This window comes from Staurois parvus, unplaced genomic scaffold, assembly GCF_062004578.1.
Source record: "Staurois parvus isolate SC_StPar_1 unplaced genomic scaffold, SC_StPar_1.0 ptg000456l, whole genome shotgun sequence".
In the NCBI taxonomy this organism is placed as follows: Eukaryota; Metazoa; Chordata; class Amphibia; order Anura; family Ranidae; genus Staurois; species Staurois parvus.
In genome coordinates this window covers 1,579,908-1,603,761 of record NW_028318252.1, presented here as the reverse complement: position 1 = coordinate 1,603,761, position 23,854 = coordinate 1,579,908, and the positions used below count along the sequence as shown (strand labels likewise).

Genomic DNA, 23,854 nt, shown 5'->3' with positions numbered 1-23,854 from the left:
TGGGCATTGATAGGTGGCACTGATAAGCTGCACTAATAAGCTGCACTAATTGGCACTGATGAGACTGCACTGATGATCAGGAAAATGATGATCAGTGCCCGGATTATCAGTGTAAGTGTGTTCTGTCTGGATTGCCAGTTATCGGCTCTACACCATGTTCCAAATTATTATGCAAATTATATTTTTCTCATTTCCCTAAATAATTGATTTAAATAACAGTCGGCATAATTCTCATGTTATCAACTATTAAGAGTACAATTCACATTTTATTGAACAAACCTCGTAATAACAGGATTTTTGTTCCAAATTATTCCGCACAGTAAGTTTCAAAACACTTTATAGGTTGTAAAGAACTGAAAATTGTCATTTGTTGTGTTTGCAGCATATTTACTGAAATCAAAAGCTATTTCAAATCAAACTTGTAACAATATTTTAACTGTTTAAACATTTTAACAGGTCACGTTACATTGTAACATAGGACCCCTTATTTGATAGCAGCTTCACAAGTCTTGCATCCATTGAACTTGTGAGTTTTTGGACAGTTTCTGCTTGAATTTGTTTGCAAGATGTCAGAATAGCCTCCCAGAGCTGCTGTTTGGATGTAAACTGCCTCCCACCCTCATAGATCTTTTGCTTGAGGATGCTCCAAAGGTTCTCAATAGGATTGAGGTCAGGAGAGGATGGAGGCCACACCATGACTTTCTCTCCTTTTATCCCCATAACAGCCATTGATGCAGAGGTATTCTTTGCAGCATGAGATGGTGCATTGTCATGCATGAAGATGATTTTATTACGGAAAGCATAGTTCTTCCTTCTGTACCAGGGAAGAAAGTGGTCAATCATAAGCTCCACATACTTTGCAGAGGTCATCTTTACACCTTCGGGGGCTCTAAAGGGGCAGACCCGCTCTGTTCCCATGATTCCGGCCCAAAACGTGACTCCACCACCGCCTTGCTGACGTCACAGCCTTGTTGGAACAGGGTGGCCGTCCACCAATCATCCACTACTCCATCCATCTGGACCATCCAGGGTTGCACGGCACTCATCAGTGAACAGGACTGTTTGAAAATTAGCCGTTTCTGCTTGTGAGCATTGGTTAGTGGTGGCCGAATAGAAGGTTTATGCACAGTTGCAAGACTCTGGAGGACTCTACACCTTGATGTCCGTGGGACTCCAGAGGCACCAGCAGCTTCAAATATCTGTTTGATGCTATGTAATGGTATTTTAGCAGCTGCTCTCTTGATCCGATGCATGGATCTGGCAGAAATCTTCCTCAATGTGCCTTTATCTGCACGAACCCATCTGTGCTCTGAATCAGCCACAAATCTCTTAATAGTGCGATGATCACGCTTAAGTTTTCGTGAAATATCGAATGTTTTCATACCTCGTCCAAGGCATTGAACTATTTCACTCTTTTCGGCAGCAGAGAGATCCTTTTTCTTCCCCATATTGCTTGAAAATGGTGCTCTGCTTAATAATGTGGAACGCCCTCCTTTAGTAGTTTTTCCTTAAATTGGGTTCACTGGCCAATCAAATTATCACAGGTGTCCGAGATTGTTTTCAGTGATCAAAAGAGCCCTGACACACAATGCTATCCATGAGTTAAACTGAAAAACAAAATATTTAATCTTTGTGACACTTAAATAGAATTTGCATAATAATTTGGAACGCGGTGTACTTTCCACACACAGAGACATTACGTGAAGAAAGGAAATGCCGATAACTGTCCAGTTTGTTTACATGGGATGAGCTGTGATTGGACACAGCTCATCAAATGGTAAAGGGTTGTTGAGATTGCCCCTTTACCTAGATCTATGATCAGCTGTGTCCGAAGGACACAGCTTCACATAGGGCATCTGATGTGCACCCCAGGGGGCCGCACGTTTTGGGAGGTCGTCTATGGACACCTCACCCCCCAGAACAAGAGAGCCATGGTGTAGACATCTTTCGGCTATGGCTTGGTAATGAGGTGCTTAAATTAGAATGTATATTTGCACCCTTAGTTTTATCATAATTCCCTAAGCTATGCAGAAGAGTTATATGCCATAACAGATGTACTTTTCAGCCATGTGACTCTTAGGCCCCATGCACACTATCTCTGGTGCATGATTCTCTGGTGTTTAGCGGCAGGTAGACGGTACAGGTGCATTGTTCAGCCCCACTGCCAGCAGCCTGTCAAAGGTCACCTCGTTCCCCAAGCTAAGGGAAAGTTCTCTTGAAATGTAAACGGCCTATTTACCTCTAGAAGTTTCCCCGCTCCCGTAAGAGAATGACAGTATGAAATAATTCTGTTGAGTACTAAGCTCCAGTAGAGCAGGATATCGCGCACTGCGCATACGCACACTTTTAACAGCTCGGAGTGGCCATTACTAAGCTCAGCTGAAGCTGGGTGAGAACACACTGCACATGTGCACAGTTTGAACACCCCGGAGAAGCTGCTAGGGGGCGCATTATTCTGATATTCAACCTGTCCTGCAAGCAGCAAGATGGAAGGAAATGAGGGGCTAGCGCCCCCCCCAACACCTACATCTGTAATGGTATGACCTTCACCATTTACGTGTTATCAGGCAGCACAGTGGCTAAATGGTTAGCACTTCCTCCTGGCAGTACTCGGGTCGTTGGTTCAAATCCCAGCCACGGCACCTCCTGCCTGGAGTTTGCATGTTCTCCCTGTGCCTGCGTGGGTTTCCTCCCAACCTCCAAAGACATGCTGGTTGGTGAATTGGATCCTGTCTAAATTGTCCCTAGTATGTGTATGTATGAATGTAAGTTAGGGACCTTAGATTGTACGCCTCTTGAGGGTTAGGGACTGATGTGAATGTACTATACCGTATTTTCCGGCGTATAAGACGACTTTTCAACCCCTGAAAATCTTCTGAAAAGTGGCGCGGCGCCGCCCCCCCTCCTCCTCCAACGGACACTAAGTACAGGGGTGGGCAGAGGGCTGCTGTACCTTACCTGGCTCCGGTCCCACGACGATCCGGTCCAGGAAGCGCAGCTGCTCCTTCTTTCAGTTTGGCCGCTCGATGGTCACGCGGCCGCTCGGCTCCGCCTCCTCACCGGTGATTGGGCGCCAGCACTGGAAAGGCACACAGGCGACCATTCACCGGCGAGGAGGCGGAGTAGAGCGGCCCCACGAAAATCGAGCGGCCGAACTGGAAGAAGGAGCAGCCGCTCCTCTCCCCCACTGACACTAACGATGGGGCACTATTCCTCCTCCACACTGACACCAACGATGAGGCACTGTTCCTCCCCCACTGACACCAACGATGAGGCACTGTTCTCCCCACTGATACCAATGATGGGGCACTATTCCTCCTCCCCACTGACACCAATGATGGGGCACTATTCTCCCCACTGATACCAATGATGGGGCACTATTCCCCCCACTGACACCAATGATGGGATACTATTCCTCCCACTGATACCAATGATGGGATACTATTCCTCCCACTGATACCAATGATGGGGCACTATTCCTCCCACTGACACCAATGATGGGGCACTATTCCTCCCACTGACACCAACGATGGGGCACTATTCCTCCCACTGACACCAACGATGGGGCACTATTCCTCCTCCACACTGACACCAACGATGAGGCACTGTTCCTCCCCCACTGACACCAACGATGAGGCACTGTTCTCCCCACTGATACCAATGATGGGGCACTATTCCTCCTCCCCACTGACACCAATGATGGGGCACTATTCTCCCCACTGATACCAATGATGGGGCACTATTCCCCCCACTGACACCAATGATGGGATACTATTCCTCCCACTGATACCAACGATGGGGCACTATTCCTCCCACTGACACCAACGATGGGGCACTATTCCTCCCACTGACACCAACGATGGGGCACTATTCTCCCCACTGATACCAACGATGGGGCACTATTCCTCCTCACTGACACCAATGATGGGGCGCAATTCCTCCCACTGACACCAATGATGGGGCGCAATTCCTCCCACTGACACCAATGATGGGGCGCAATTCCTGCCACTGATACCAATGATGGGGCGCTATTCCTCCCACTGACACCAATGATGGGGCGCAATTCCTGCCACTGATACCAATGATGGGGCGCTATTCCTCCCACTGACACCAATGATGGGGCGCTATTCCTCCCACTGACACCAATGATGGGGTGCTATTCCTCCCACTGACACCAATGATGGGGTGATATTCCTCCCACTGACACCAATGATGGGGTGCTATTCCTCCCACTGACACCAATGATGGGGTGCTATTCCTCCCACCGATACCAATGATGGGGTGCTATTCCTCCCACCGATACCAATGATGGGCCACTATTCCTCCCACTGACACCAATGATGGAGCACTATTCCTCCCACTGACACCAATGATGGGGTACTATTCCTCCCACTGATACCAATGATGGGCCACTATTCCTCCCACTGACACCAATGATGGAGCACTATTCCTCCCACTGACACCAATGATGGGACACTATTCCTCCCACTGACACTAATGATGGGACACTATTCCTCCCACTGACACCAATGATGGGGCACGATTCTTCCCACTGACACCAATGATGGGGCACTATTCCTCCCACTGACTAATGATGGGGCACTATTCCTCCCACTGACTAATGATGGGGCACCATCATTGGTGTTAGTGGGAGGAATAGTGTCCCATCATTGGTATCAGTGGAAGGAATAGTGCCCCATCATTGGTGTCAGTCGATGAAATAGTGCCCCATCACTGGTGTCAGTGGGAGGAGTAGTGCCTCATCATTGGTGTCAGTGGGAGGAATAGCACCCCATCATTGGAATACCATACTGAAATAGCATACCATATTGAAATCAAATCTGATGTTTTTTCATTTTTATTTGGTGTGTGTTGGAAGAGGGGTAGTCTTATACGGCGAGTATAGCTCAAACCCTATATTTTAACAGGAAAAGTAGGGGGTCGTCTTATACGCCCAGTCGTCTTATACGCCGGAAAATACGGTATATATATATATATATATATATATATATATATATATGTAAACTGATGGCACTACATAAGTACCTGAAAAAAATGTTTTGCTTTCAAAAAACTCCCTGACCCTTTCCAAAAAGGCAGAAGCTGAAAAACGCATAGATGTGAACGTGTCCCATAGGAAGCCATGTTAAATGGACTGTAGTGTGTGTCTGTAAAAAGCACCGAAAAACACATAGGTGCGAACCAGGCCTTAGGGTGACAACACTGTCCCTATCTTCCAAGGGAGTTCCTGCGTTGTCACCCTGTTACAGGGACTTCGGATAGAGATCAAAAGACCAGTATATGAAGTATATGGGGCAGCACAGCGGCTAAATGGTTAGCACTTCCACCTGGCAGTATTAGGGCCGTTGGTTTGAATCCCAATTATGGGACCATCAGCCTGGAGTTTGCATGTTCTCCCTGTGCCTGCGTGGGTTTCCTCCGGGTACTTTGGTTTCCTTCCCCACTCCAAAGACATGCTGGTAAGTTAATTGGCTCCTGTCTAAATTGTCCCTAGTATGTGTATGTATGGATGTGGGTTAGGGACCTTGGATTGTACGCCCCTTGAGAGCAGGGATTGATGAGAATGTACAATATATATGTATGTAAATTGAGTAATAAATTTGAAGTATGTTGTGGACGGACAGGGTTGGCGCGGTGGCATTGCGGGGTAAGTCTGACTGCTCATGGGTTAAGCGGCAGCACCGCTCGGAGTTGTGATCAAGGCAGGGGGGTCAGATTAACCAACTTGACATAACAATGAATGAATTATACCCAACATGAGAGAGGCCATTGTGTGCGAAGGGATGAAAAATGGAGTAGAAGAGCAGGATAATGAAGGGAGGGGGGTGAGAGCAGTGCAGGCACAGCCGAGATAACATTGGAACTCTTTAGTCAAAGAGTATAAAATATGGAAATGTCTATTATAATCCAAAGCAACCAATGGATTCTCCTTTTCAATCTCCAACGCCAATTTTCTAATACAGACCTAGATTATGTGATCGGCTACAGAGGGCACACAGTTTTTTAACATATAACTGGGGGTTTTGTTTCAGCAGGAACGTGGGGGGGGAACGCAGTTTCGGCACCTCCATCACTGAATGTATATAGTGGCAAGGGGTGTTTGGATGTGCTAAAGGGTCCATGACTGCTAGGGGGCTCTATTGTTGCTGGGGGTGATCTATTGTTCAGGGAGGGATCTATTATTGCTGGAAGGAGGGTTCTTATGTTGCTGGGGGTCAATTGTTTGCTGCTGGCTGCTGGAGGATCTATTAATGGTGGCTGCTGAGAGATCTATTTATATTGATCCTGATATATATTACTGGAGTAGATCTGTTACTGTGGGGTATTTTGTTGCAGTGGGTCTATTGTTTCTGAGGGGATCCACTGGTCTTTTGTTGTAGGGGGGGGCTGTTGCTGGGGGATCTATTGTTGCTGGGAGAGATATTTTTGCAGGTTGCAGAGGATCCATTTTGCTGCTGTTCTTGATATCGTTAACAAATTCCATACAAACTACTTAGAACCACAAATTGATACTTGGTTTTGTTTTCTCTACAATGGGTGGTACTGAGAGGTGGGTATGGGGTAGAACCAAGGAACGGCGCTCAGAGGTGGGTGTGGGGTGGAACCAAGGAACTGCGCTCAGAGGTGGGTATGGGGTGGAACCAAGGAACTGCGCTCAGAGGTGGGTGTGGGGTGGAACCAAGGAACGGTGCTCAGAGGTGGGTAGGGGGAAGAGACAAGGGGTTACTCAGAAGGGGAGAATACTTGTACCGAGTCTCTAAAAAAATAGCATATAACTAAAGGCAGTTTTTGAATAGTTTTGAATAGAGTGGAGGTGGATTAGAACCCCTGTCAGGTTTTATTGCGGTCTGTGCCCCCATTAGATGGATTCACCATCTAGAATTGTCCTGTTTACTGTTATCACCAAAAGAAAATCCAACATTTTGGATTGTCACCAAAACAGGATTGGAACACTAGTTGGGATTCCCTCACTTTGGAGGAATTTCCTTTCACCTCCTGTTCGGCTATGGGAAAGAAAGTGAAGAGAAATATCCAAAATGAGACACAGATGGGCAGAAATGATCAGCGTTGCAACCCTCCCTTACTTTGTTTTGGATAGAACGACAAAGACTAGAACGCTAGCCAGTTATTTTTTATTGTGATCTCTGTTCCCATGAAGATTTACCTATTTATTTTTCTGATCACTGTTACCGAGACTTAAAGTGATATAAAATCCAAAATGTTGTCACCACAACAGAAAAAGAGGGGAAATCTTCCAATTGTAAAAGTTGTTAAGAGGGGATTTCCCCTCACTTTGGAGGGATGTCCTCCCTTTTCCTGTTATGTCTACAGGGCAGAGAGGTAATGTGGCCAGTCGCAAATCTATAAAATGAAGGTTCCCCTGGAAAGAAGAGATATTATAGAGACCTGTCCAGCCACACATGCAGCTGATCTTCAGTCTCTTTAAAGGCCAAGTTCATTTTTTTGTGAAAAAGGAAAAGGTGAGCTAGCTCCAAATATGCTGGCCACCCCTCCGAACCTTACTGTGCATAGAGGCCACAATGCCCAATGCCCCCGGTGTAGTGGGCCGTACTTACCTTTCCCACCAACCACGTCACTAATCTTTGCTCACTAGTAACATGTAGGCCTGCAGAAGAAACCACAGCACTTGGTGAGCGGCCAGGAATCTGACAATCCTGGAATTGTGTCAGAAAAAAGGTTTCTCAGGAGCAGAGTAGCTCTTAAAGTGGTATTAAAGCCTTAAAGTGATATTACAGGCAATTATTTAAAAAAAAAAAATAACAAACATGTTATACTTACATGTTCTGTAAGTTTTGCACAGAGCAACCCCGATACTCCTTTACTCAGGGACCCCACTGGTGCTCCTGGCCTCCCCTTGCTGCTGGGTGCCCCCAGAGCAAGCAGCTTGCTATGAGGGCACCCAAGCATGCTCGCTCCCAAGCCGCTGCTCTGCATGTCCATTCGCACACTGAGTGGTAGCTCAGCCATGCCCCCTCTCTCCTCATTGGATTATTGGCTGTGATTGACAGCAGTGGGAGCCATTGATTCCCGCTGCTGTCTCAGCCAATGAGGAGGGACAGCCCCAGGACAGTGGAGGCCCTCGTGCACAAAGCTAGATTGCAATGGGGTTCAGGTAAGTATTAGGGGGCACAAGGGGAGGGGGCAGGGGGGGGTGTGTGTGGCACAGAAGGTTTTTTACCTTCATACATTCAATTCCTCGGGCGTACGCAATTTTACAGCGTGACATGTTAGGTATCTATTTATTTGGTATAACATCATCATTTACATTTTACAAAACAATTGGGTATTATATTGTATGTGTGTGTACAATAAAATTCATTTAAGTGTATTTTTTTTCCAAAAACAATTGTGTTTTTCAAAACTATTAATTTTAAAAAATTGCAATACCCATCATTTTATACTATATGACCGCTGCTAAAATATATATATAATGTTTGGGGGTTATAAATAATTTAGATTTTTACATGTATGTGACAAGTGTCAGAAATGGCCCGGTTGGGAAATGGTTAATACTCTCTAAGCCAATAACTTGGAAAAAAGTGTGTAGGCAGTGAAGTCCAAAGTCCCAATCCTCATACTTGCTATATGTCTGTGGCTCCAAAAATGCTGTTGTTGCATAAGATCCATGCAATTAGAGGAGGTCACAGAAGTCAACGGCAGCCTACTTCTCATGACACATTGACTTTAACAACACAGGTAAGGACATCAGAGATGGAGGTCAGTATTTATTTGTCTAGTGGCAGTTTACATTGTGTTCCTAAACCCCCCCGGACAGACCTGTTCTGAACTTTACTTTTGCCGGTCGATTAGGTACTAAAAGGAAAACATAATGACCTGGCAGTGTCAGAATAAAACTCAAATCCCCCTGAAGGGGGTCACCAGAAGCTCAGGCCACCATAGCAACTAGAAAACTTCAAAACAGTAGGAGAAAAAAAATTAAAAATGTATGACAAAAGAAATAAAAGATATACTTAATGGCCACACTTATATGGGCTTCCCTTCACATCGAGTTCAGGTGTTTTGAGGGAAGGGCAGTGATAATGCCACATCATACAAAGACATTTTAGACAACTGTACGATTCTAACGATGTGGTAACAGTTTGGGGATGACCCTTTTCTGTTCCAGCATGACTGTGCCCTTGTGCACAAAGCCAGCTCCAAAAAAGACATGGTTTGACGAGTTTGGCATGGAGAAACTCGAGTGCCACGACCTCAACCCTACTGAACACCTACGGAATAAGTTGGAACACTGATCACGAACCAGGTCTTCTCTCCATCAGCAATACCTGATTTCACAAATGTTCTCTTGGCTGAATGGCACAAACTACCCACAGGCACCTAAAAATCTTGAAGAAACCCTTCCCAGAAGAGTACAGACTGTTATAGCTGTGGGGTACCAACTCCAGTTTAATGTCAATGACTTTGGAATGGGATGTCCAACAAGCTCATAGGGGTAGAATGTTCAAGTGTCCACATAGACCTCAACCCTACTGAACACCTACGGAATAAGTTGGAACACTGATCACGAACCAGGTCTTCTCTCCATCAGCAATACCTGATTTCACAAATGTTCTCTTGGCTGAATAGGCACAAACTACCCACAGGCACCTAAAAATCTTGAAGAAACCCTTCCCAGAAGAGTACAGACTGTTATAGCTGTGGGGTACCAACTCCAGTTTAATGTCAATGACTTTGGAATGGGATGTCCAACAAGCTCACAGGGGTGGAATGTTCAATTGTTTACATAGACCTCAACCCTACTGAATACCTATGAGATGAATTGGAATGCCATTTGCGAGCCAGGTCTTCTCATCGAACATCAGTACCTGATTTCATGAATGTTATCCTGGCAGAGGCACAAATCCCAAAAGGCACCTAAAAATCTTGTGGAAAGCCTTCCCAGAAGAGTGGAGGCTGTTATAGCAGTGGGGAACCAACTCCAGTGTAATGCCCATGACTTTGAAATGGCATTTCTAACAAGCTCATAGGGGTGGAATGGTCATGTGTCCACAGAGACCTTAACCCTACTGTATATCTACGGGATGCTAGGTCTGCTCGTCAAACATCAGTACCCTGACCTAATCTTCCAAGAAGAGTGGAGATTGTTAAATCTGCATGGGAAGAAGTTGGGGTGGAGCAGGGGTTGAAAGAAACTCCATATTAATACACATAGGGGTTGCTTTACTAAAACTGAAGAGTGCAAAATGTGGTGCAGATCTCATAGAAAGCAATCAGCTTCCAGGTTTTTTGTCAAAGCTTTATTGAGCAAGCTGAAGTTAGAAGCCGATTGGCTACCATGCAAAGCTGCAGTAGAATTTGTGCTCTACAATTTTAGTAAATCAACGCTACAGTTTTGGAATGAGATGTACATCAAACTCATAAATGCGATAGTTAGGTTCCAAAACTTTTGGCCATTTACTGTTTATAACATTATAAAAAAAGAGGCATTTCCTTAGACAGAAAACATGAAGAGGGTTCTTTTAGGCATTTGAATGAAATGCCATATTTTCCTATAAATGTAATATCTGGATGGGTATAACTTAACCTTTATGCTGCTGGATGCTTTGTCTAGTTGATGCAAACAATAAGATTGTAGGATTCCTTGGGGTAGAAAACATATTGGATACTATAGGCTGCAGTTCTATGTATTCCCTGGTATAACATTCACAGCCCTGGTGTGCAGTAACTGATGTGGGAAGAACTTCATATAGGCGATGGAAAAGTAAGGCAAAAAGAGGAATGAATGAGTATAGACAGAAAACATACAAAGAAGAGGTAATGACACCTATTACAAGTGATGAGAAAGAAAGAGAACTTTTATAAGCAAAAATAAAAACACAAAATTAATATTCACCATATGGGGTCCAGGTTCACTGCATCATCGTAAGCTAATATGTAGAGACAAAAAGATCCAACAATCAATGCATGCACTGTGGAGACAACCCTGAAAGACAGAAGACATTACTGCAACAATATACACCAAGCTGGATTACTGTAATAAGATATTACAGGGGGAATAAGACACTCGGGAGCCGGGTTACCGTAATAAGATATTACAGGGGGAATAAGACACTCGGGAGCCGGGTTACTGTAATAAGATATTACAGGGGTAATAAGACACTCGGGAGCCGGGTTACCGTAATAAGATATTACAGGAGAATAAGACACTCGGGAGCCGGGTTACTGTAATAAGATATTACAGGGTAATAAGACACTCGGGAGCCGGGTTACCGTAATAAGATATTACAGGGGGAATAAGACACTCGGGAGCCGGGTTACTGTAATAAGATATTACAGGGTAATAAGACACTCGGGAGCCGGGTTACTGTGATTAGATATTACAGGGGGAATAAGACACTCGGGAGCCGGGTTACCGTAATAAGATATTACAGGGGAATAAGACACTCGGGAGCCGGGTTACCGTAATAAGATATTACAGGGGGAATAAGACACTCGGGAGCCGGGTTACCGTAATAAGATATTACAGGGGAATAAGACACTCGGGAGCCGGGTTACCGTAATAAGATATTACAGGGGTAATAAGACACTCGGGAGCCGGGTTACTGTAATAAGATATTACAGGGGGAATAAGACACTCGGGAGCCGGGTTACCGTAATAAGATATTACAGGGGAATAAGACACTCGGGAGCCGGGTTACCGTAATAAGATATTACAGGGGGAATAAGACACTCGGGAGCCGGGTTACCGTAATAAGATATTACAGGGGGAATAAGACACTCGGGAGCCGGGTTACCGTAATAAGATATTACAGGGGGAATAAGACACTCGGGAGCCGGGTTACCGTAATAAGATATTACAGGGGTAATAAGACACTCGGGAGCCGGGTTACTGTAATAAGATATTACAGGGGGAATAAGACACTCGGGAGCCGGGTTACCGTAATAAGATATTACAGGGGTAATAAGACACTCGGGAGCCGGGTTACCGTAATAAGATATTACAGGGGAATAAGACACTCGGGAGCCGGGTTACCGTAATAAGATATTACAGGGGGAATAAGACACTCGGGAGCCGGGTTACCGTAATAAGATATTACAGGGGAATAAGACACTCGGGAGCCGGGTTACCGTAATAAGATATTACAGGGTAATAAGACACTCGGGAGCCGGGTTACTGTAATAAGATATTACAGGGGAATAAGACACTCGGGAGCCGGGTTACCGTAATAAGATATTACAGGGGGAATAAGACACTCGGGAGCCGGGTTACTGTAATAAGATATTACAGGGGAATAAGACACTCGGGAGCCGGGTTACTGTAATAAGATATTACAGGGGGAATAAGACACTCGGGAGCCGGGTTACTGTAATAAGATATTACAGGGGGAATAAGACACTCCAGAGCCGGGTTACTGTAATAAGATATTACAGGGGAATAAGACACTCGGGAGCCGGGTTACTGTAATAAGATATTACAGGGGTAATAAGACACTCGGGAGCCGGGTTACTGTAATAAGATATTACAGGGTAATAAGACACTCGAGAGCCGGGTTACTGTAATAAGATATTACAGGGGGAATAAGACACTCGGGAGCCGGGTTACTGTAATAAGATATTACAGGGTAATAAGACACTCGGGAGCCGGGTTACTGTAATAAGATATTACAGGGGAATAAGACACTCCAGAGCCGGGTTACTGTAATATACTGTATATTAGAGGTACAGAACATGAACTGGGTTACTGCTGAGACACTTAGGATAACTGGCCAATCTAAAACTGACTTTTCCATTGTGGAGGACCTGTTGTTGGGTTGTATATGAATCCTTCATTCGGGTGCTATTTCCCACCCCACATGCTGACAGATCCCCAGGCTCTGCCACCTCTCTATTGGTCATTGAGCTCTCTGCACTGCATTGTGGAATGACTGGGGAGAAGCAAGAATAAATCTCCAAAAGCAACCCATAGTAGAGTAAAGGAAAGCCAGAACCCCTGTCCACATTTTATTGCTGTCCTTATTTCAGATTTTCCTCATTTTTTGTCTGGAGACAAAGACAGTCACCAAGACAGTAAATGAGGGGAAATCTCCCTGGCGAAGCCCCTGATTATTTATTTATTTCAGGTACTTGTATAGCGCTGTCAATTTACACAGCACTTTACATATATATTGTACATTCACATCAGTCCCTAACCCTCAAGGGGTGTACTATCTAAGGTCTCGAACTCACATTCATACATACACACATACTGGGGCCAATTTAGACAGGAGCCAATGAACCTACCAGCATGTCTTTGGAGTGTGGGAGGAAACCGGAGTACCCAGAGGAAACCCACGCAGGCACAGGGAGAACATGCAAACTCCAGGCATGTGGAGCTGTGGCTGGGATTCGAACCAGCTACTCTAGTACTGCCAGGCGGAAGTGCTAACCATTTAGCCACTGTGCTGCCCTATAGCAGTAAAATCCAGACAGGGGTTCCAATCCATCCTCTTTTATATATGAAAGTTAGATAGAAACACTATTTATTCCATTGACGTTTACCTGGAGTCCCAATCACACTGTTTTGCCCCGGTAAGCTGTTTGTAGGTGCCGCAACATCTGGAGGAGATGGTAGGGCTTATGAAGGAAAATAGCAGCTGGAAAAACATAAAGCTTCCAGTTACCACGCAGTAACTGACCAACACACTGTCCACCATTGTTATTTTGCTGGTCACAACCACCACACGCGACACATGAGGAACAGTGGAATCCTCTGCAGTCAGAGCTGGGGGAGGGGCACTCTGCAGACTCCACCCTTTACCGCGAGAATCCCGGATCCTCTATAACCTTAGGATGTGTCCAGAATGCAATCTTCCGTGTGGAGAACCATCTACAAAAAATAAGATAAAACAATAAATAATTTGTACTTCTATATTACAACACTTCAACCTATAATATCCCAGAAAAGCGATCTGCCTTCACCCTTGAAGGCCAACTGAATAATCACATAAATAATTTGACTTTAGAAGCAACATTTTCTTACATGCTGCTACAGAATTTGTACCTTTTTTTTTACTCAAAAATGTATTTTGCCCGTATATAATTGGAATAAAATGCTTTGACGAACATAAAGAGTTCATTGTCTTCGTAAACAAGCAACGCAATGTTTTAGACACAAAATATCAGAAGACAAATGATCATAGATATTGTCATTGGTTAGTGACCCATTATACATCACTTACAACTCAGTAAAAACATAATCTGTAAATTATTATTATTATTATACAGTATTTATAAAGCGCCAATAGTTCGCTCAGCGCTGTACATTACAATGGGAGACAGAACATGTGACAGAACAATACCAATACAATGCAAAACATGAGGGGATTGAGGGCCCTGCTCTTTCGAGCTTACAATCTAGGAGGGAGGGGATGGTGGCACAGGAGGAGATAGCTGTGGGGGATGGAGTGGTAGGAAGAGTGGAGGAGGTCGGCAGGTTAGCAGGGGGTGGGGTAGGCTTCCCTGAAGAGATGGGTTTTCAGGGTGCGCCTAAAGGAGAGGAGAGTATGTGATAATCTGATGGGTTGGGGCAGGGAGTTCCAGAGGATGGGTGACACCCTGGAGAAGTCCTGGAGGCGGGCATGGGAGGAGGAGACCAGGGAACTAGAGAGAAGGAGGTCTTGTGAGGAGTGGAGTGTGCGTGCTGGGCGGTACTTGGATATTAGGTCAGTGATGTAGTTCGGGGCAGTATGGTGGACAGCTTTGTACGTCAGTGTTAGGATTTTGAATTTGATCCGTTGCGCAATCGGAAGCCAGTGGAGGGATTGGCAGTGGGGGGTGGCGGAGATGGAGCGGTTGGAAAGGTGAATAAGTCCATGTTGCTCAAAATTCCCATTAGATCCTAGATTGTAAGCTCCAAGGATCAGGGCCCTCCTCTCCCTCTTGTATTGAACTGTATTGTTACTGTATGGTCTCCCTTTATATTGTAAAGTGCTGAGCAAACTGTTGGAGCTCTATAAATCCTGTATAATAATAATTAGATACTTCTCAGAATTATCCAGTTTAAATTTAAATATTTAATACATATTGACTATGGATCATTGAGACAACGCCTTTTTTCTTCACACTCAAATCTATCATCTCCTGCTATTTGTATTAGCAGAAATATAAAATAATCTCTAGATCAGCCATTCTCAACAAGGGTTCCTCCAGAGGTTGCTAGGTGTTCCTTGTTGCTGGCTGACCTCCCATCTGATGGCGTCTGCATAGTTCTTGATTCAACAGTACTTGGCTGAGCCAGAGGAATGTCACCAATGATCTTTTTTGCTGTGTATAATGCAGTTCAAACTGGAGTCCCTAGTCAGAAGTGCTAGCCTCTAAGCCACTGTGCTGCCCTTGCTTATCATAGAACACTTTCAATAACAATATGAAGAACTGGAAGGAAATCTGAAAGCTCTGAAGTCTAGCTGGGGTATAAAACCACCTACAATAACTTGTATGCTCCCTCTTTGAGGTTTACAATATGTGAATTGAGGAAAGTTTTAAAAATATTTGATTCCATGTGTGAAGCTGGGGGTCCTAGATTCTTTTACCACTTGGTTACAAAGGAAGGTAGGTCCTGATTTAACAAGTCTTGCCTATGAGTATAAAAGGTCGAGATGAGCTCCTTTGCTCTAGGCATTGTGTTGCAGATAGTTTAAAAGGGTTTTAGGGACAAATCTGGCAGTTTTTCTAGGTTAGGAGAGACAAAGTATTTGAGCTGGTGGTATCTAAGCAGCTCCCGCCGAGGTGCCCCCTCTAGTTTTCTGTAGCAAGTATAAAGAGATCAATCTCTTCCCCCTGCCAAAGGCCTTTAATGCAGCAGATCTTTTGTATACACCATCAATGAAATGCTGACTCTTGGTATGCCATTGAGAATTCTGAGTTGACAAAAAAGGGTTGTAGAATAGAGTGCCCATTCACTAGTATATATTTAAGCCAGAGGGATGAAGAGAACCACATTATTTATTTGCACCTGCAGATATGTATTCTGATGGTTGAGAGCCCCACAGCAGCAGCTGCATTGATATAGAGTGGATCATATGAAATTCAAAGTGGAAAATGAAAATACATTCCAAGGACTAAATTGGCTAAGTTGAGCTGCAAAAATATAAAAAAATAATAATAGATTATTCCCTCTCCCCACTATGGGAGAGATGGGAATACAAGAAAATGGACTTTGAATTTGCCATAATAGGAAACATAACTAATACAAAAAATACAAATCTTTATTACAAAAAATAAACACAACATTACAAGAATATGTATAAAAACCATCATAAGTGGAGCCATATACAATGTATCACCATGGTTGGTGGCTTTTTGGAAGAGTGGGACCCTTGTTACTTTGGTCTTAGTTTTCTATTTTCTGGCTTAGTAGGAATGTTTTTTTTTCTACATATTTGGTTTATAAGCAGACCATTTTCTGAAGCCTCGTGGTTGTGTAGATGGCTATTTTCATATTTCCCTTGGACCCGATTACCCTCTTTCCATTTTCATAGTTGTGGTAAGCTATTGTGTTCCTTTCTGCTGGCATGGATCCTGATGAAGCCGTGTTAACAAAAACGCGTTGATCCTATACGCCTTCTCATAATACGCCCAGACAGAATCAAACAAAATTTTCTGAATTTCATAATGTTTCTTTCCTGTCCGATGATACATTGTATATGGCTCCAGTTATGATGGTTTTATACATATTCTTGTACTGTGATTTTTATTTTTTGTAATACAGAATTGTATCTTTTATATTGCTTAGGTTTCCTATTATGGCACATACATACAAAGTGCCTTTTCTTGTATTCCAATAGTGGGGCGAGGGAATAATCTATTTTTTGTACTCTCTATAGCAGGGGTGTCAAACTGGTGGCCTTCCAGCTGTTGCGAAACTACAAGCCCCATCATGCCTCTGCCTTTGGGAGTCATGCTTGTAACTGTCAATCTTGCAATGCCTCATGGGACTTGTAGTTTGGCAACAGCTAGAGGGCTGCCAGCTTGACACGCGTGCTCTATAGGGATGGTGCTTTTATAAAAGTTTATTATACTTCATCCACATATCTAAGATGCAAAATAATAAAGATTATTGAGGTGTATTTCTAATAAGAGAAGCTCCCTTAGTTTTAGTATCTGCTGTGGTAAGCTGGGGTAGAAGACGAGGGACATGTGCCTCTGGAAGTATGATTATATCATCTTTTTCCATTAACTCCAGCACAGCTTTCATTCATTTACGTGGGGCCTTTAAGCCTTTAAAAAGTAACTAAAAAGGCAAAACTTTTCTTTTTGGATAAGGTAAGAAAGCTTTTATGACCCCTGTATTTTTTTTTCTATCTGAATCACATAGGAGAGATTTCCCTTTACTACCTGTCCCATAGCCAAAACATGAAGAGAGAGGAAATCCCTCCATAGTGAGGGAATCCAGGTGTGACATCCGAGTCACAAGAACTAGTGTCCTCATTGGAAGATTTCCCCACTATAAAGTGTTCTGATGTAAACCCAAAATATGGGGTTTTGCTTTTTTCCCCCAGGTATGTGGAGTGAGCATCTGTACGTCTATATATTCCATTTGTGCAGATGATTAGGAATACTAAATCGTATTTGGACTTCATAAAGGAGTCAGTAATGCTTGTAACGTCTGTTGAGTAAGGGGGCTCAGGCCAGTTTCCAAGAAGAATATAAGGAAGTGAGCGCCTTGAAAGTCACATCAATATATAGCCCAGCCTTTCTCAACACAGAGGAACCCTTGAAACAACTTCCAGGTCTCAGGGAACTCCTAAAAAAAAAATGACCATATCTACAACTCATGATACATTGGTGTGATGGTCAATGGGAAGAATGTTCCTTACACTTGTGGTCATTGCAAAGAATTCCCCCCTTAAAGATAGCTAAAAAGATCAATGGTGTCAGAGGAAATTTATCTAAGAGGCAGAAATTGCTTACTTCTCAAAGAACCCCCAGCAACCTGTGGAAGAACCGTAGGTTTCCACGGAACCCTGACTGAGAAACCCTGATATAGATTATAACATTGTAAGAAACAACCACTTAAAAGCAATTGCTGTTGTAGAGAATAAACAAAAGTTTCTAAAAACTCCATTATAACTTCATAAATGTTTAAAAGCTAAGAGAGGTGTCATTAGTGAAGATAGAATGGGGTTCATCTGAGGGCAATAATGGGTTGGCAAATGTTGTCCAAGTATAGGATGGAGAATTAATAAAGCCGAGCAAAGTATCGCTAGAACAACAAATCTTCCAATAAAGTTGAACACAACCTCTACAGAACTATAGATTCCTTCCTGAAATTCCTAGTATGTTCTGTAATCACTTTTCATCCTTAAGGAACTTGGGGTATTTTCCATAAATGAGATCCAGGTACAATAAATCATATCCATCTATATCTAGCAATGCCAATTAAAATAGTGCCGGGCAGCACAGTGGCTAAATGGTTAGCACTTCCGCCTGGCAGTACTAGGGTCGCTGGTTCGAATCCCAACCACGGCACCACCTGCCTGGAGTTTTCATGTTCTCCCTGTGCCTGTGTGGGTTTCCTCTGGGTACTCTGGTTTCCTTCCACACTCCAAAGACATGCTGGTAGTTAATTGGCTCCTGTCTAAATTGTCCCTAGTATGTGTATGTATGAATGTAAGTTAGGGACCTTAGATTGTAAGCCCCTTGAGGGTTAGGGACTGACGTGAATGTACAATATATATGTAAAGCGCTGTGTAAATTGACGGCGCTATATAAGTACCTGAAATAAATAAAGGAGGGTAAAGAAAAAAAACTCATGCACAAAGTGGCCTATCCAAACAGTGGAGCAAATTTAGTTCAGTTGCTGCCATTTGAAAGTATAAAAGAGGGGGAATTGACTGTAGGGCTGGATCCTAGTGCTATCGTAAATCCGGTCTGACTAGGTTTTCTTTTAACTTTGAAGAACACAAGGCGTAGTAGAATACTTATTGGAGGGTCTACAGCTGGGGGTTTTGGGAGAAGAGCTCTTCAGTATGTATGCAATCTCATTCAAAGTTTTCTTGGACTGTATCAGGAAGCAGAAGACTGATGAGGCTTAGGACGTAAACCTGGAGGTCCATTACCCTTTGTGATACTCCACGGATGCATATGTTGGTTCATCTTGTATGGTTCACCAAATCTTCTATTTGGAGGGTGAGGGATTCTTGGAGAGTCTTAATGAGGGTCATTATGAGCCAGTTCATCGTGCTTAGTTCTAGCATATCTGTTCGATCACCTAGGTCCGCAATCTGATCTGAGCTTGTAGGAGATTACATGGTTTAGGATATTTCAGTCTGTATACTGTAGCATTGGAGACATTGCCATACAGGTTCTCCAGGCTCTGCTCAAGGTCTAGTTTTGCGAGATTCCACTCTCAGGATTTGGATTGCAGGAGAGTTAAAGAGGGGTTGAGAGAGAGGGGAGGGAGGCAAGGCCCCAGGATGGCCATGCTGCTCCATCTTGGATCATTTTTGTAACCCTGAGTCAAAGTTGCGGTTTGATATCCATTTCCATTTAGATTCACCTCAACAGGATCACCATACTACCCGTGGAGATGGGCCAGATCAGACTACTAATGCCCATGTGAATGGGGCCTAGAAGTGGATTTTATAGGAACACTGCCAGAAGGTCTGTTGTACTCTAAGACCTTTTTTTTTTATACACAGATACCTTTGAGCCCTTGTCAGGGCCAATCTGGTTTTTCCTGTACTCTTGTGTTTTTTTAAGAGACAGATAAAAAACAGATCCATTGTCTCCCTAAAAGGAAACTGATGTTGATGGATGTAAATCAGTCACCATTGGTTTCCCCATGCTGAATTACTATGCTCTGCTTTTATATCCGTCTCTTGACGGATGAAAGATGTATATCCAAGGCGTCCTTGTGAAAAGATGCCAAAAATTTCTGAATTTGATGTGGCGGTTACACATGGCAAAAGAATTGCTGCTCGCAAAGGCGAATGCGGTCTGCGTCTTTCCTGAGGCATCTATGCGCCAAAAAGTAGATAATGAATTCTTCCATGAAGGTCAAAAGGAGGAGCTACATGCTGTAAAGCACCCTATTGGATGGTTTACAACACGAGCAGTCCTGAATTTATGGCTGATTAGTAAAATGCTACATTAGATCATCCAGTTCTTGGCCATATCTGATCACCTGTCCATGGTCATCCTTCCTTTAGTCCTCACATTATAAGGCTGTTAGTAAATATGCAGAAGATTGAAAAAAAAGATTGTACTATCAACATGTGACTCACTCTGCGACTTTGTATTTCCCAGATGTGTTCACTACAAGAATGTGCGTCTGTCTGCTGCACTATGAGCTCAAACATCATTAATATTCGTCTCATCGCTCTTCTGACCTATGTACACACTGAACACACACAGCCAGGGAAAAGGGCAGATGAAATCACTACTCACATTTCTTATTAACCCAGTTATCTTATTACCTATAAATCTTATCATCCCTGTAATATCTTATTACAGTAACCCGGCTCCTGAGTGTCATATTACCCTGTAATATCTTATTACAGTAACCGGGCTCCCGAGTGTCTTATTCCCCCTGTAATATCTTATTACAGTAACCTGGCTCCTGAGTGTCATATTACCCTGTAATATCTTATTACAGTAACCCGGCTCCTGAGTATTCCCCCTATAATATCTTATTACAGTAACCCAGCTCCCGAGTGTCTTATTCCCCTGTAATATCTTATTACAGTAACCCGGCTCCTGAGTGTCTTATTCCCCCTGTAATATCTTATTACAGTAACCCGGCTCCCGAGTGTCTTATTCCCCTGTAATATCTTATTACAGTAACCCGGCTCCCGAGTGTCTTATTACCCCCGTAATATCTTATTACAGTAACCCGGCTCCCGAGTGTCTTATTCCCCCTGTAATATCTTATTACAGTAACCCGGCTCCCGAGTGTCTTATTCCCCTGTAATATCTTATTACAGTAACCCGGCTCCCGAGTGTCTTATTCCCCCTGTAAGATCTTATTACAGTAACCCGGCTCCCGAGTGTCTTATTCCCCTGTAATATCTTATTACGGTAACCCGGCTCCCGAGTGTCTTATTACCCCTGTAATATCTTATTACAGTAACCCGGCTCCCGAGTGTCTTATTCCCCTGTAATATCTTATTACGGTAACCCGGCTCCCGAGTGTCTTATTACCCTGTAATATCTTATTACAGTAACCCGGCTCCCGAGTGTCTTATTCCCCCTGTAATATCTTATTACAGTAACCCGGCTCCTGAGTGTCTTATTACCCCTGTAATATCTTATTACGGTAACCCGGCTCCCGAGTGTCTTATTACCCTGTAATATCTTATTACGGTAACCCGGCTCCCGAGTGTCTTATTCCCCCTGTAATATCTTATTACGGTAACCCGGCTCCCGAGTGTCTTATTACCCTGTAATATCTTATTACAGTAACCCGGCTCCCGAGTGTCTTATTCCCCCTGTAATATCTTATTACAGTAACCCGGCTCCCGAGTGTCTTATTCCCCCTGTAATATCTTATTACGGTAACCCGGCTCCCGAGTGTCTTATTCCCCCTGTAATATCTTATTACGGTAACCCGGCTCCCGAGTGTCTTATTACCCCTGTAATATCTTATTACGGTAACCCGGCTCCCGAGTGTCTTATTCCCCCTGTAATATCTTATTACGGTAACCCGGCTCCCGAGTGTCTTATTCCCCCTGTAATATCTTATTACTGTAACCCGGCTCCCGAGTGTCCTATTACCCTGTAATATCTTATTACAGTAACCCGGCTCCTGAGTGTTTTTGTTATTTTTTCTTATTTGTCCCAGTTAGAAAGATTTCTCAGTGAAAATGGCATGGTAATAAAACCCTGCAGACGATCCAACGCTTCCCAGTCTATCCATAGTTTTTAAAAGCATCCTAGAGTTAGCCTTTGTAATACAGAGATATATATATTCTACAACAGCAGACATAGTTTTATCTGGAGTTCAGAGTACAATATATTGCAGCCCACCTGTTCTTAGAGGAGATGGTTGCATTCGTCTTTATATTCAGCAAATACAGATAATACTTGTTGCTCTGACCAGCAATGCGGTGTCCTCGTCACTTCCTGTGAGCTGAAAAGACAGCAAAAACAATAACGGACAATCATTCATCCAATGTTCTCAACATGTATATGGGGTTTAGTGTGCTAGGCAGGCCATAGATTATGCAATTTTCTTTCCTTCTATCACAGGTAAAAGTAAAGGAAATCGCTCAGTTCCCCCAACAACACAGTCAGTGTTGGTGGGGGAATCCCTCCCTCAGTGCTATTGTGTTCTGCCAGTAGGGAGCCTTCCCAGCCGGCAGAGCACAGTGATTAGTGTTGCCGGCTAATAATCGGTTCTGCCGGCACTAATTGTCTTCGAAAAACACAACAGGCTGCTTGTACCAAAGTTGATTGATAGACAAAAGTGTAAGCTCTCTGTCTATATTCTATGGGCAGAAAAGTATATGCAATGGAAGAGACTGACCAACAGCTGGCTGTGTGAGCAGCTGTTAACTGACCACACGTGTAAGGGGGCCCTCCACCTTCCGCCACCAGTGTAAGGGGGCCCTCCACCTTCCGCCACCAGTGTAAGGGGGCCCTCCACCTTCCGCCACCAGTGTAAGGGGGCCCTCCACCTTCCGCCACCAGTGTAAGGGGGCCCTCCACCTTCCGCCACCAGTGTAAGGGGGCCCTCCACCTTCCGCCACCAGTGTAAGGGGGCCTTCCACCTTCCGCCACCAGTGTAAGGGGGCCCTCCACCTTCCGCCACCAGTGTAAGGGGGCCTTCCACCTTCCGCCACCAGTGTAAGGGGGCCTTCCACCTTCCGCCACCAGTGTAAGGGGGCCTTCCACCTTCCGCCACCAGTGTAAGGGGGCCCTCCACCTTCCGCCACCAGTGTAAGGGGGCCCTCCACCTTCCGCCACCAGTGTAAGGGGGCCCTCCACCTTCCGCCACCAGTGTAAGGGGGCCCTCCACCTTCCGCCACCAGAGTAAGGGCGCCCTCCACCTTCCGCCACCAGTGTAAGGGGGCACGCTACCACTGACCACCAATGTAAGGGGGAACGCTACCACTGACCACCAATGTAAGCGGGCCCTCTACGTCGACCCCCAATGTAAGGGGGCCCTCTACGTCGACCCCCAATGTAAGGGGGCCCTCTACGTCGACCCCCAATGTAAGGGGGCCCTCTACGTCGACCCCCAATGTAAGGGGGCCCTCTACGTCTAGGATGACATTCTCTGGAAATGTTTTCTGCAATGAATGGGCCTGGCCTTCAAGTTATATAATGCCCTGCAGAAAATGATAACATGATGCCCACTTTTACCGAATTGGTGACAAAGTCCAGATCCAGCGATATATATATATTTTGCATTATCTTGGGGGAAAAAAAAAAAAAAAAAAAAAAAAGCAGCCCCAGAAAATCTCTGTGAACTGACATATTCTTGTTCTTATCCTCTTGCTGACCATGGCCAACTGTTGTCACTATCGGGAAATGTCATGCAGCCTTCCTGTCTTCTCTGATCCTCCTCTTCTTCCGGTGTCCCCCTGTTATCTCCTGATAAGACATATTGTGTGGAGTCACTGTGCACATGCTCAGTTTGGTGTGTATTGCTAGAGAGGTTTTTTTTTTTCTTGGGAGAGTGCATGTGATCAGCACAGGACCAATCAGCACTGTCTAGACAAAGGTCAGGGGTTCTGCATCCTCCTAGAGCAACATGAAAACTCCTCCTACAAGCTTTAATCAGTATTCTGCTGGGCAGTGATAGAAGTCACAAGACTGCTCTAACTGCTGATGAGAAAAGGTATTTAGAAGTTTATATTTACTAAAATAA

The 23,854-nt window shown here is 44.3% G+C and overlaps 1 protein-coding gene across 1 annotated transcript in view; it reads right to left on the bottom strand.

The window, feature by feature from the left end:
• The window catches only part of LOC149452908 (TLC domain-containing protein 4-A-like), a 58,862-nt gene that overhangs the window by 31,469 nt on the left and 3,539 nt on the right, over positions 1–23,854 (bottom strand). The window contains exons 2-4 of the mRNA XM_089688856.1: positions 22,009–22,111; positions 13,543–13,870; positions 10,898–10,987 (exon numbers count right to left, since the gene is read on the bottom strand). Coding sequence (XP_089544982.1) covers positions 10,898–10,987; positions 13,543–13,697 — 245 coding nt within the window. The 5' untranslated portion in view covers positions 13,698–13,870; positions 22,009–22,111. The remainder of the gene's footprint in view (positions 1–10,897; positions 10,988–13,542; positions 13,871–22,008; positions 22,112–23,854) is intronic.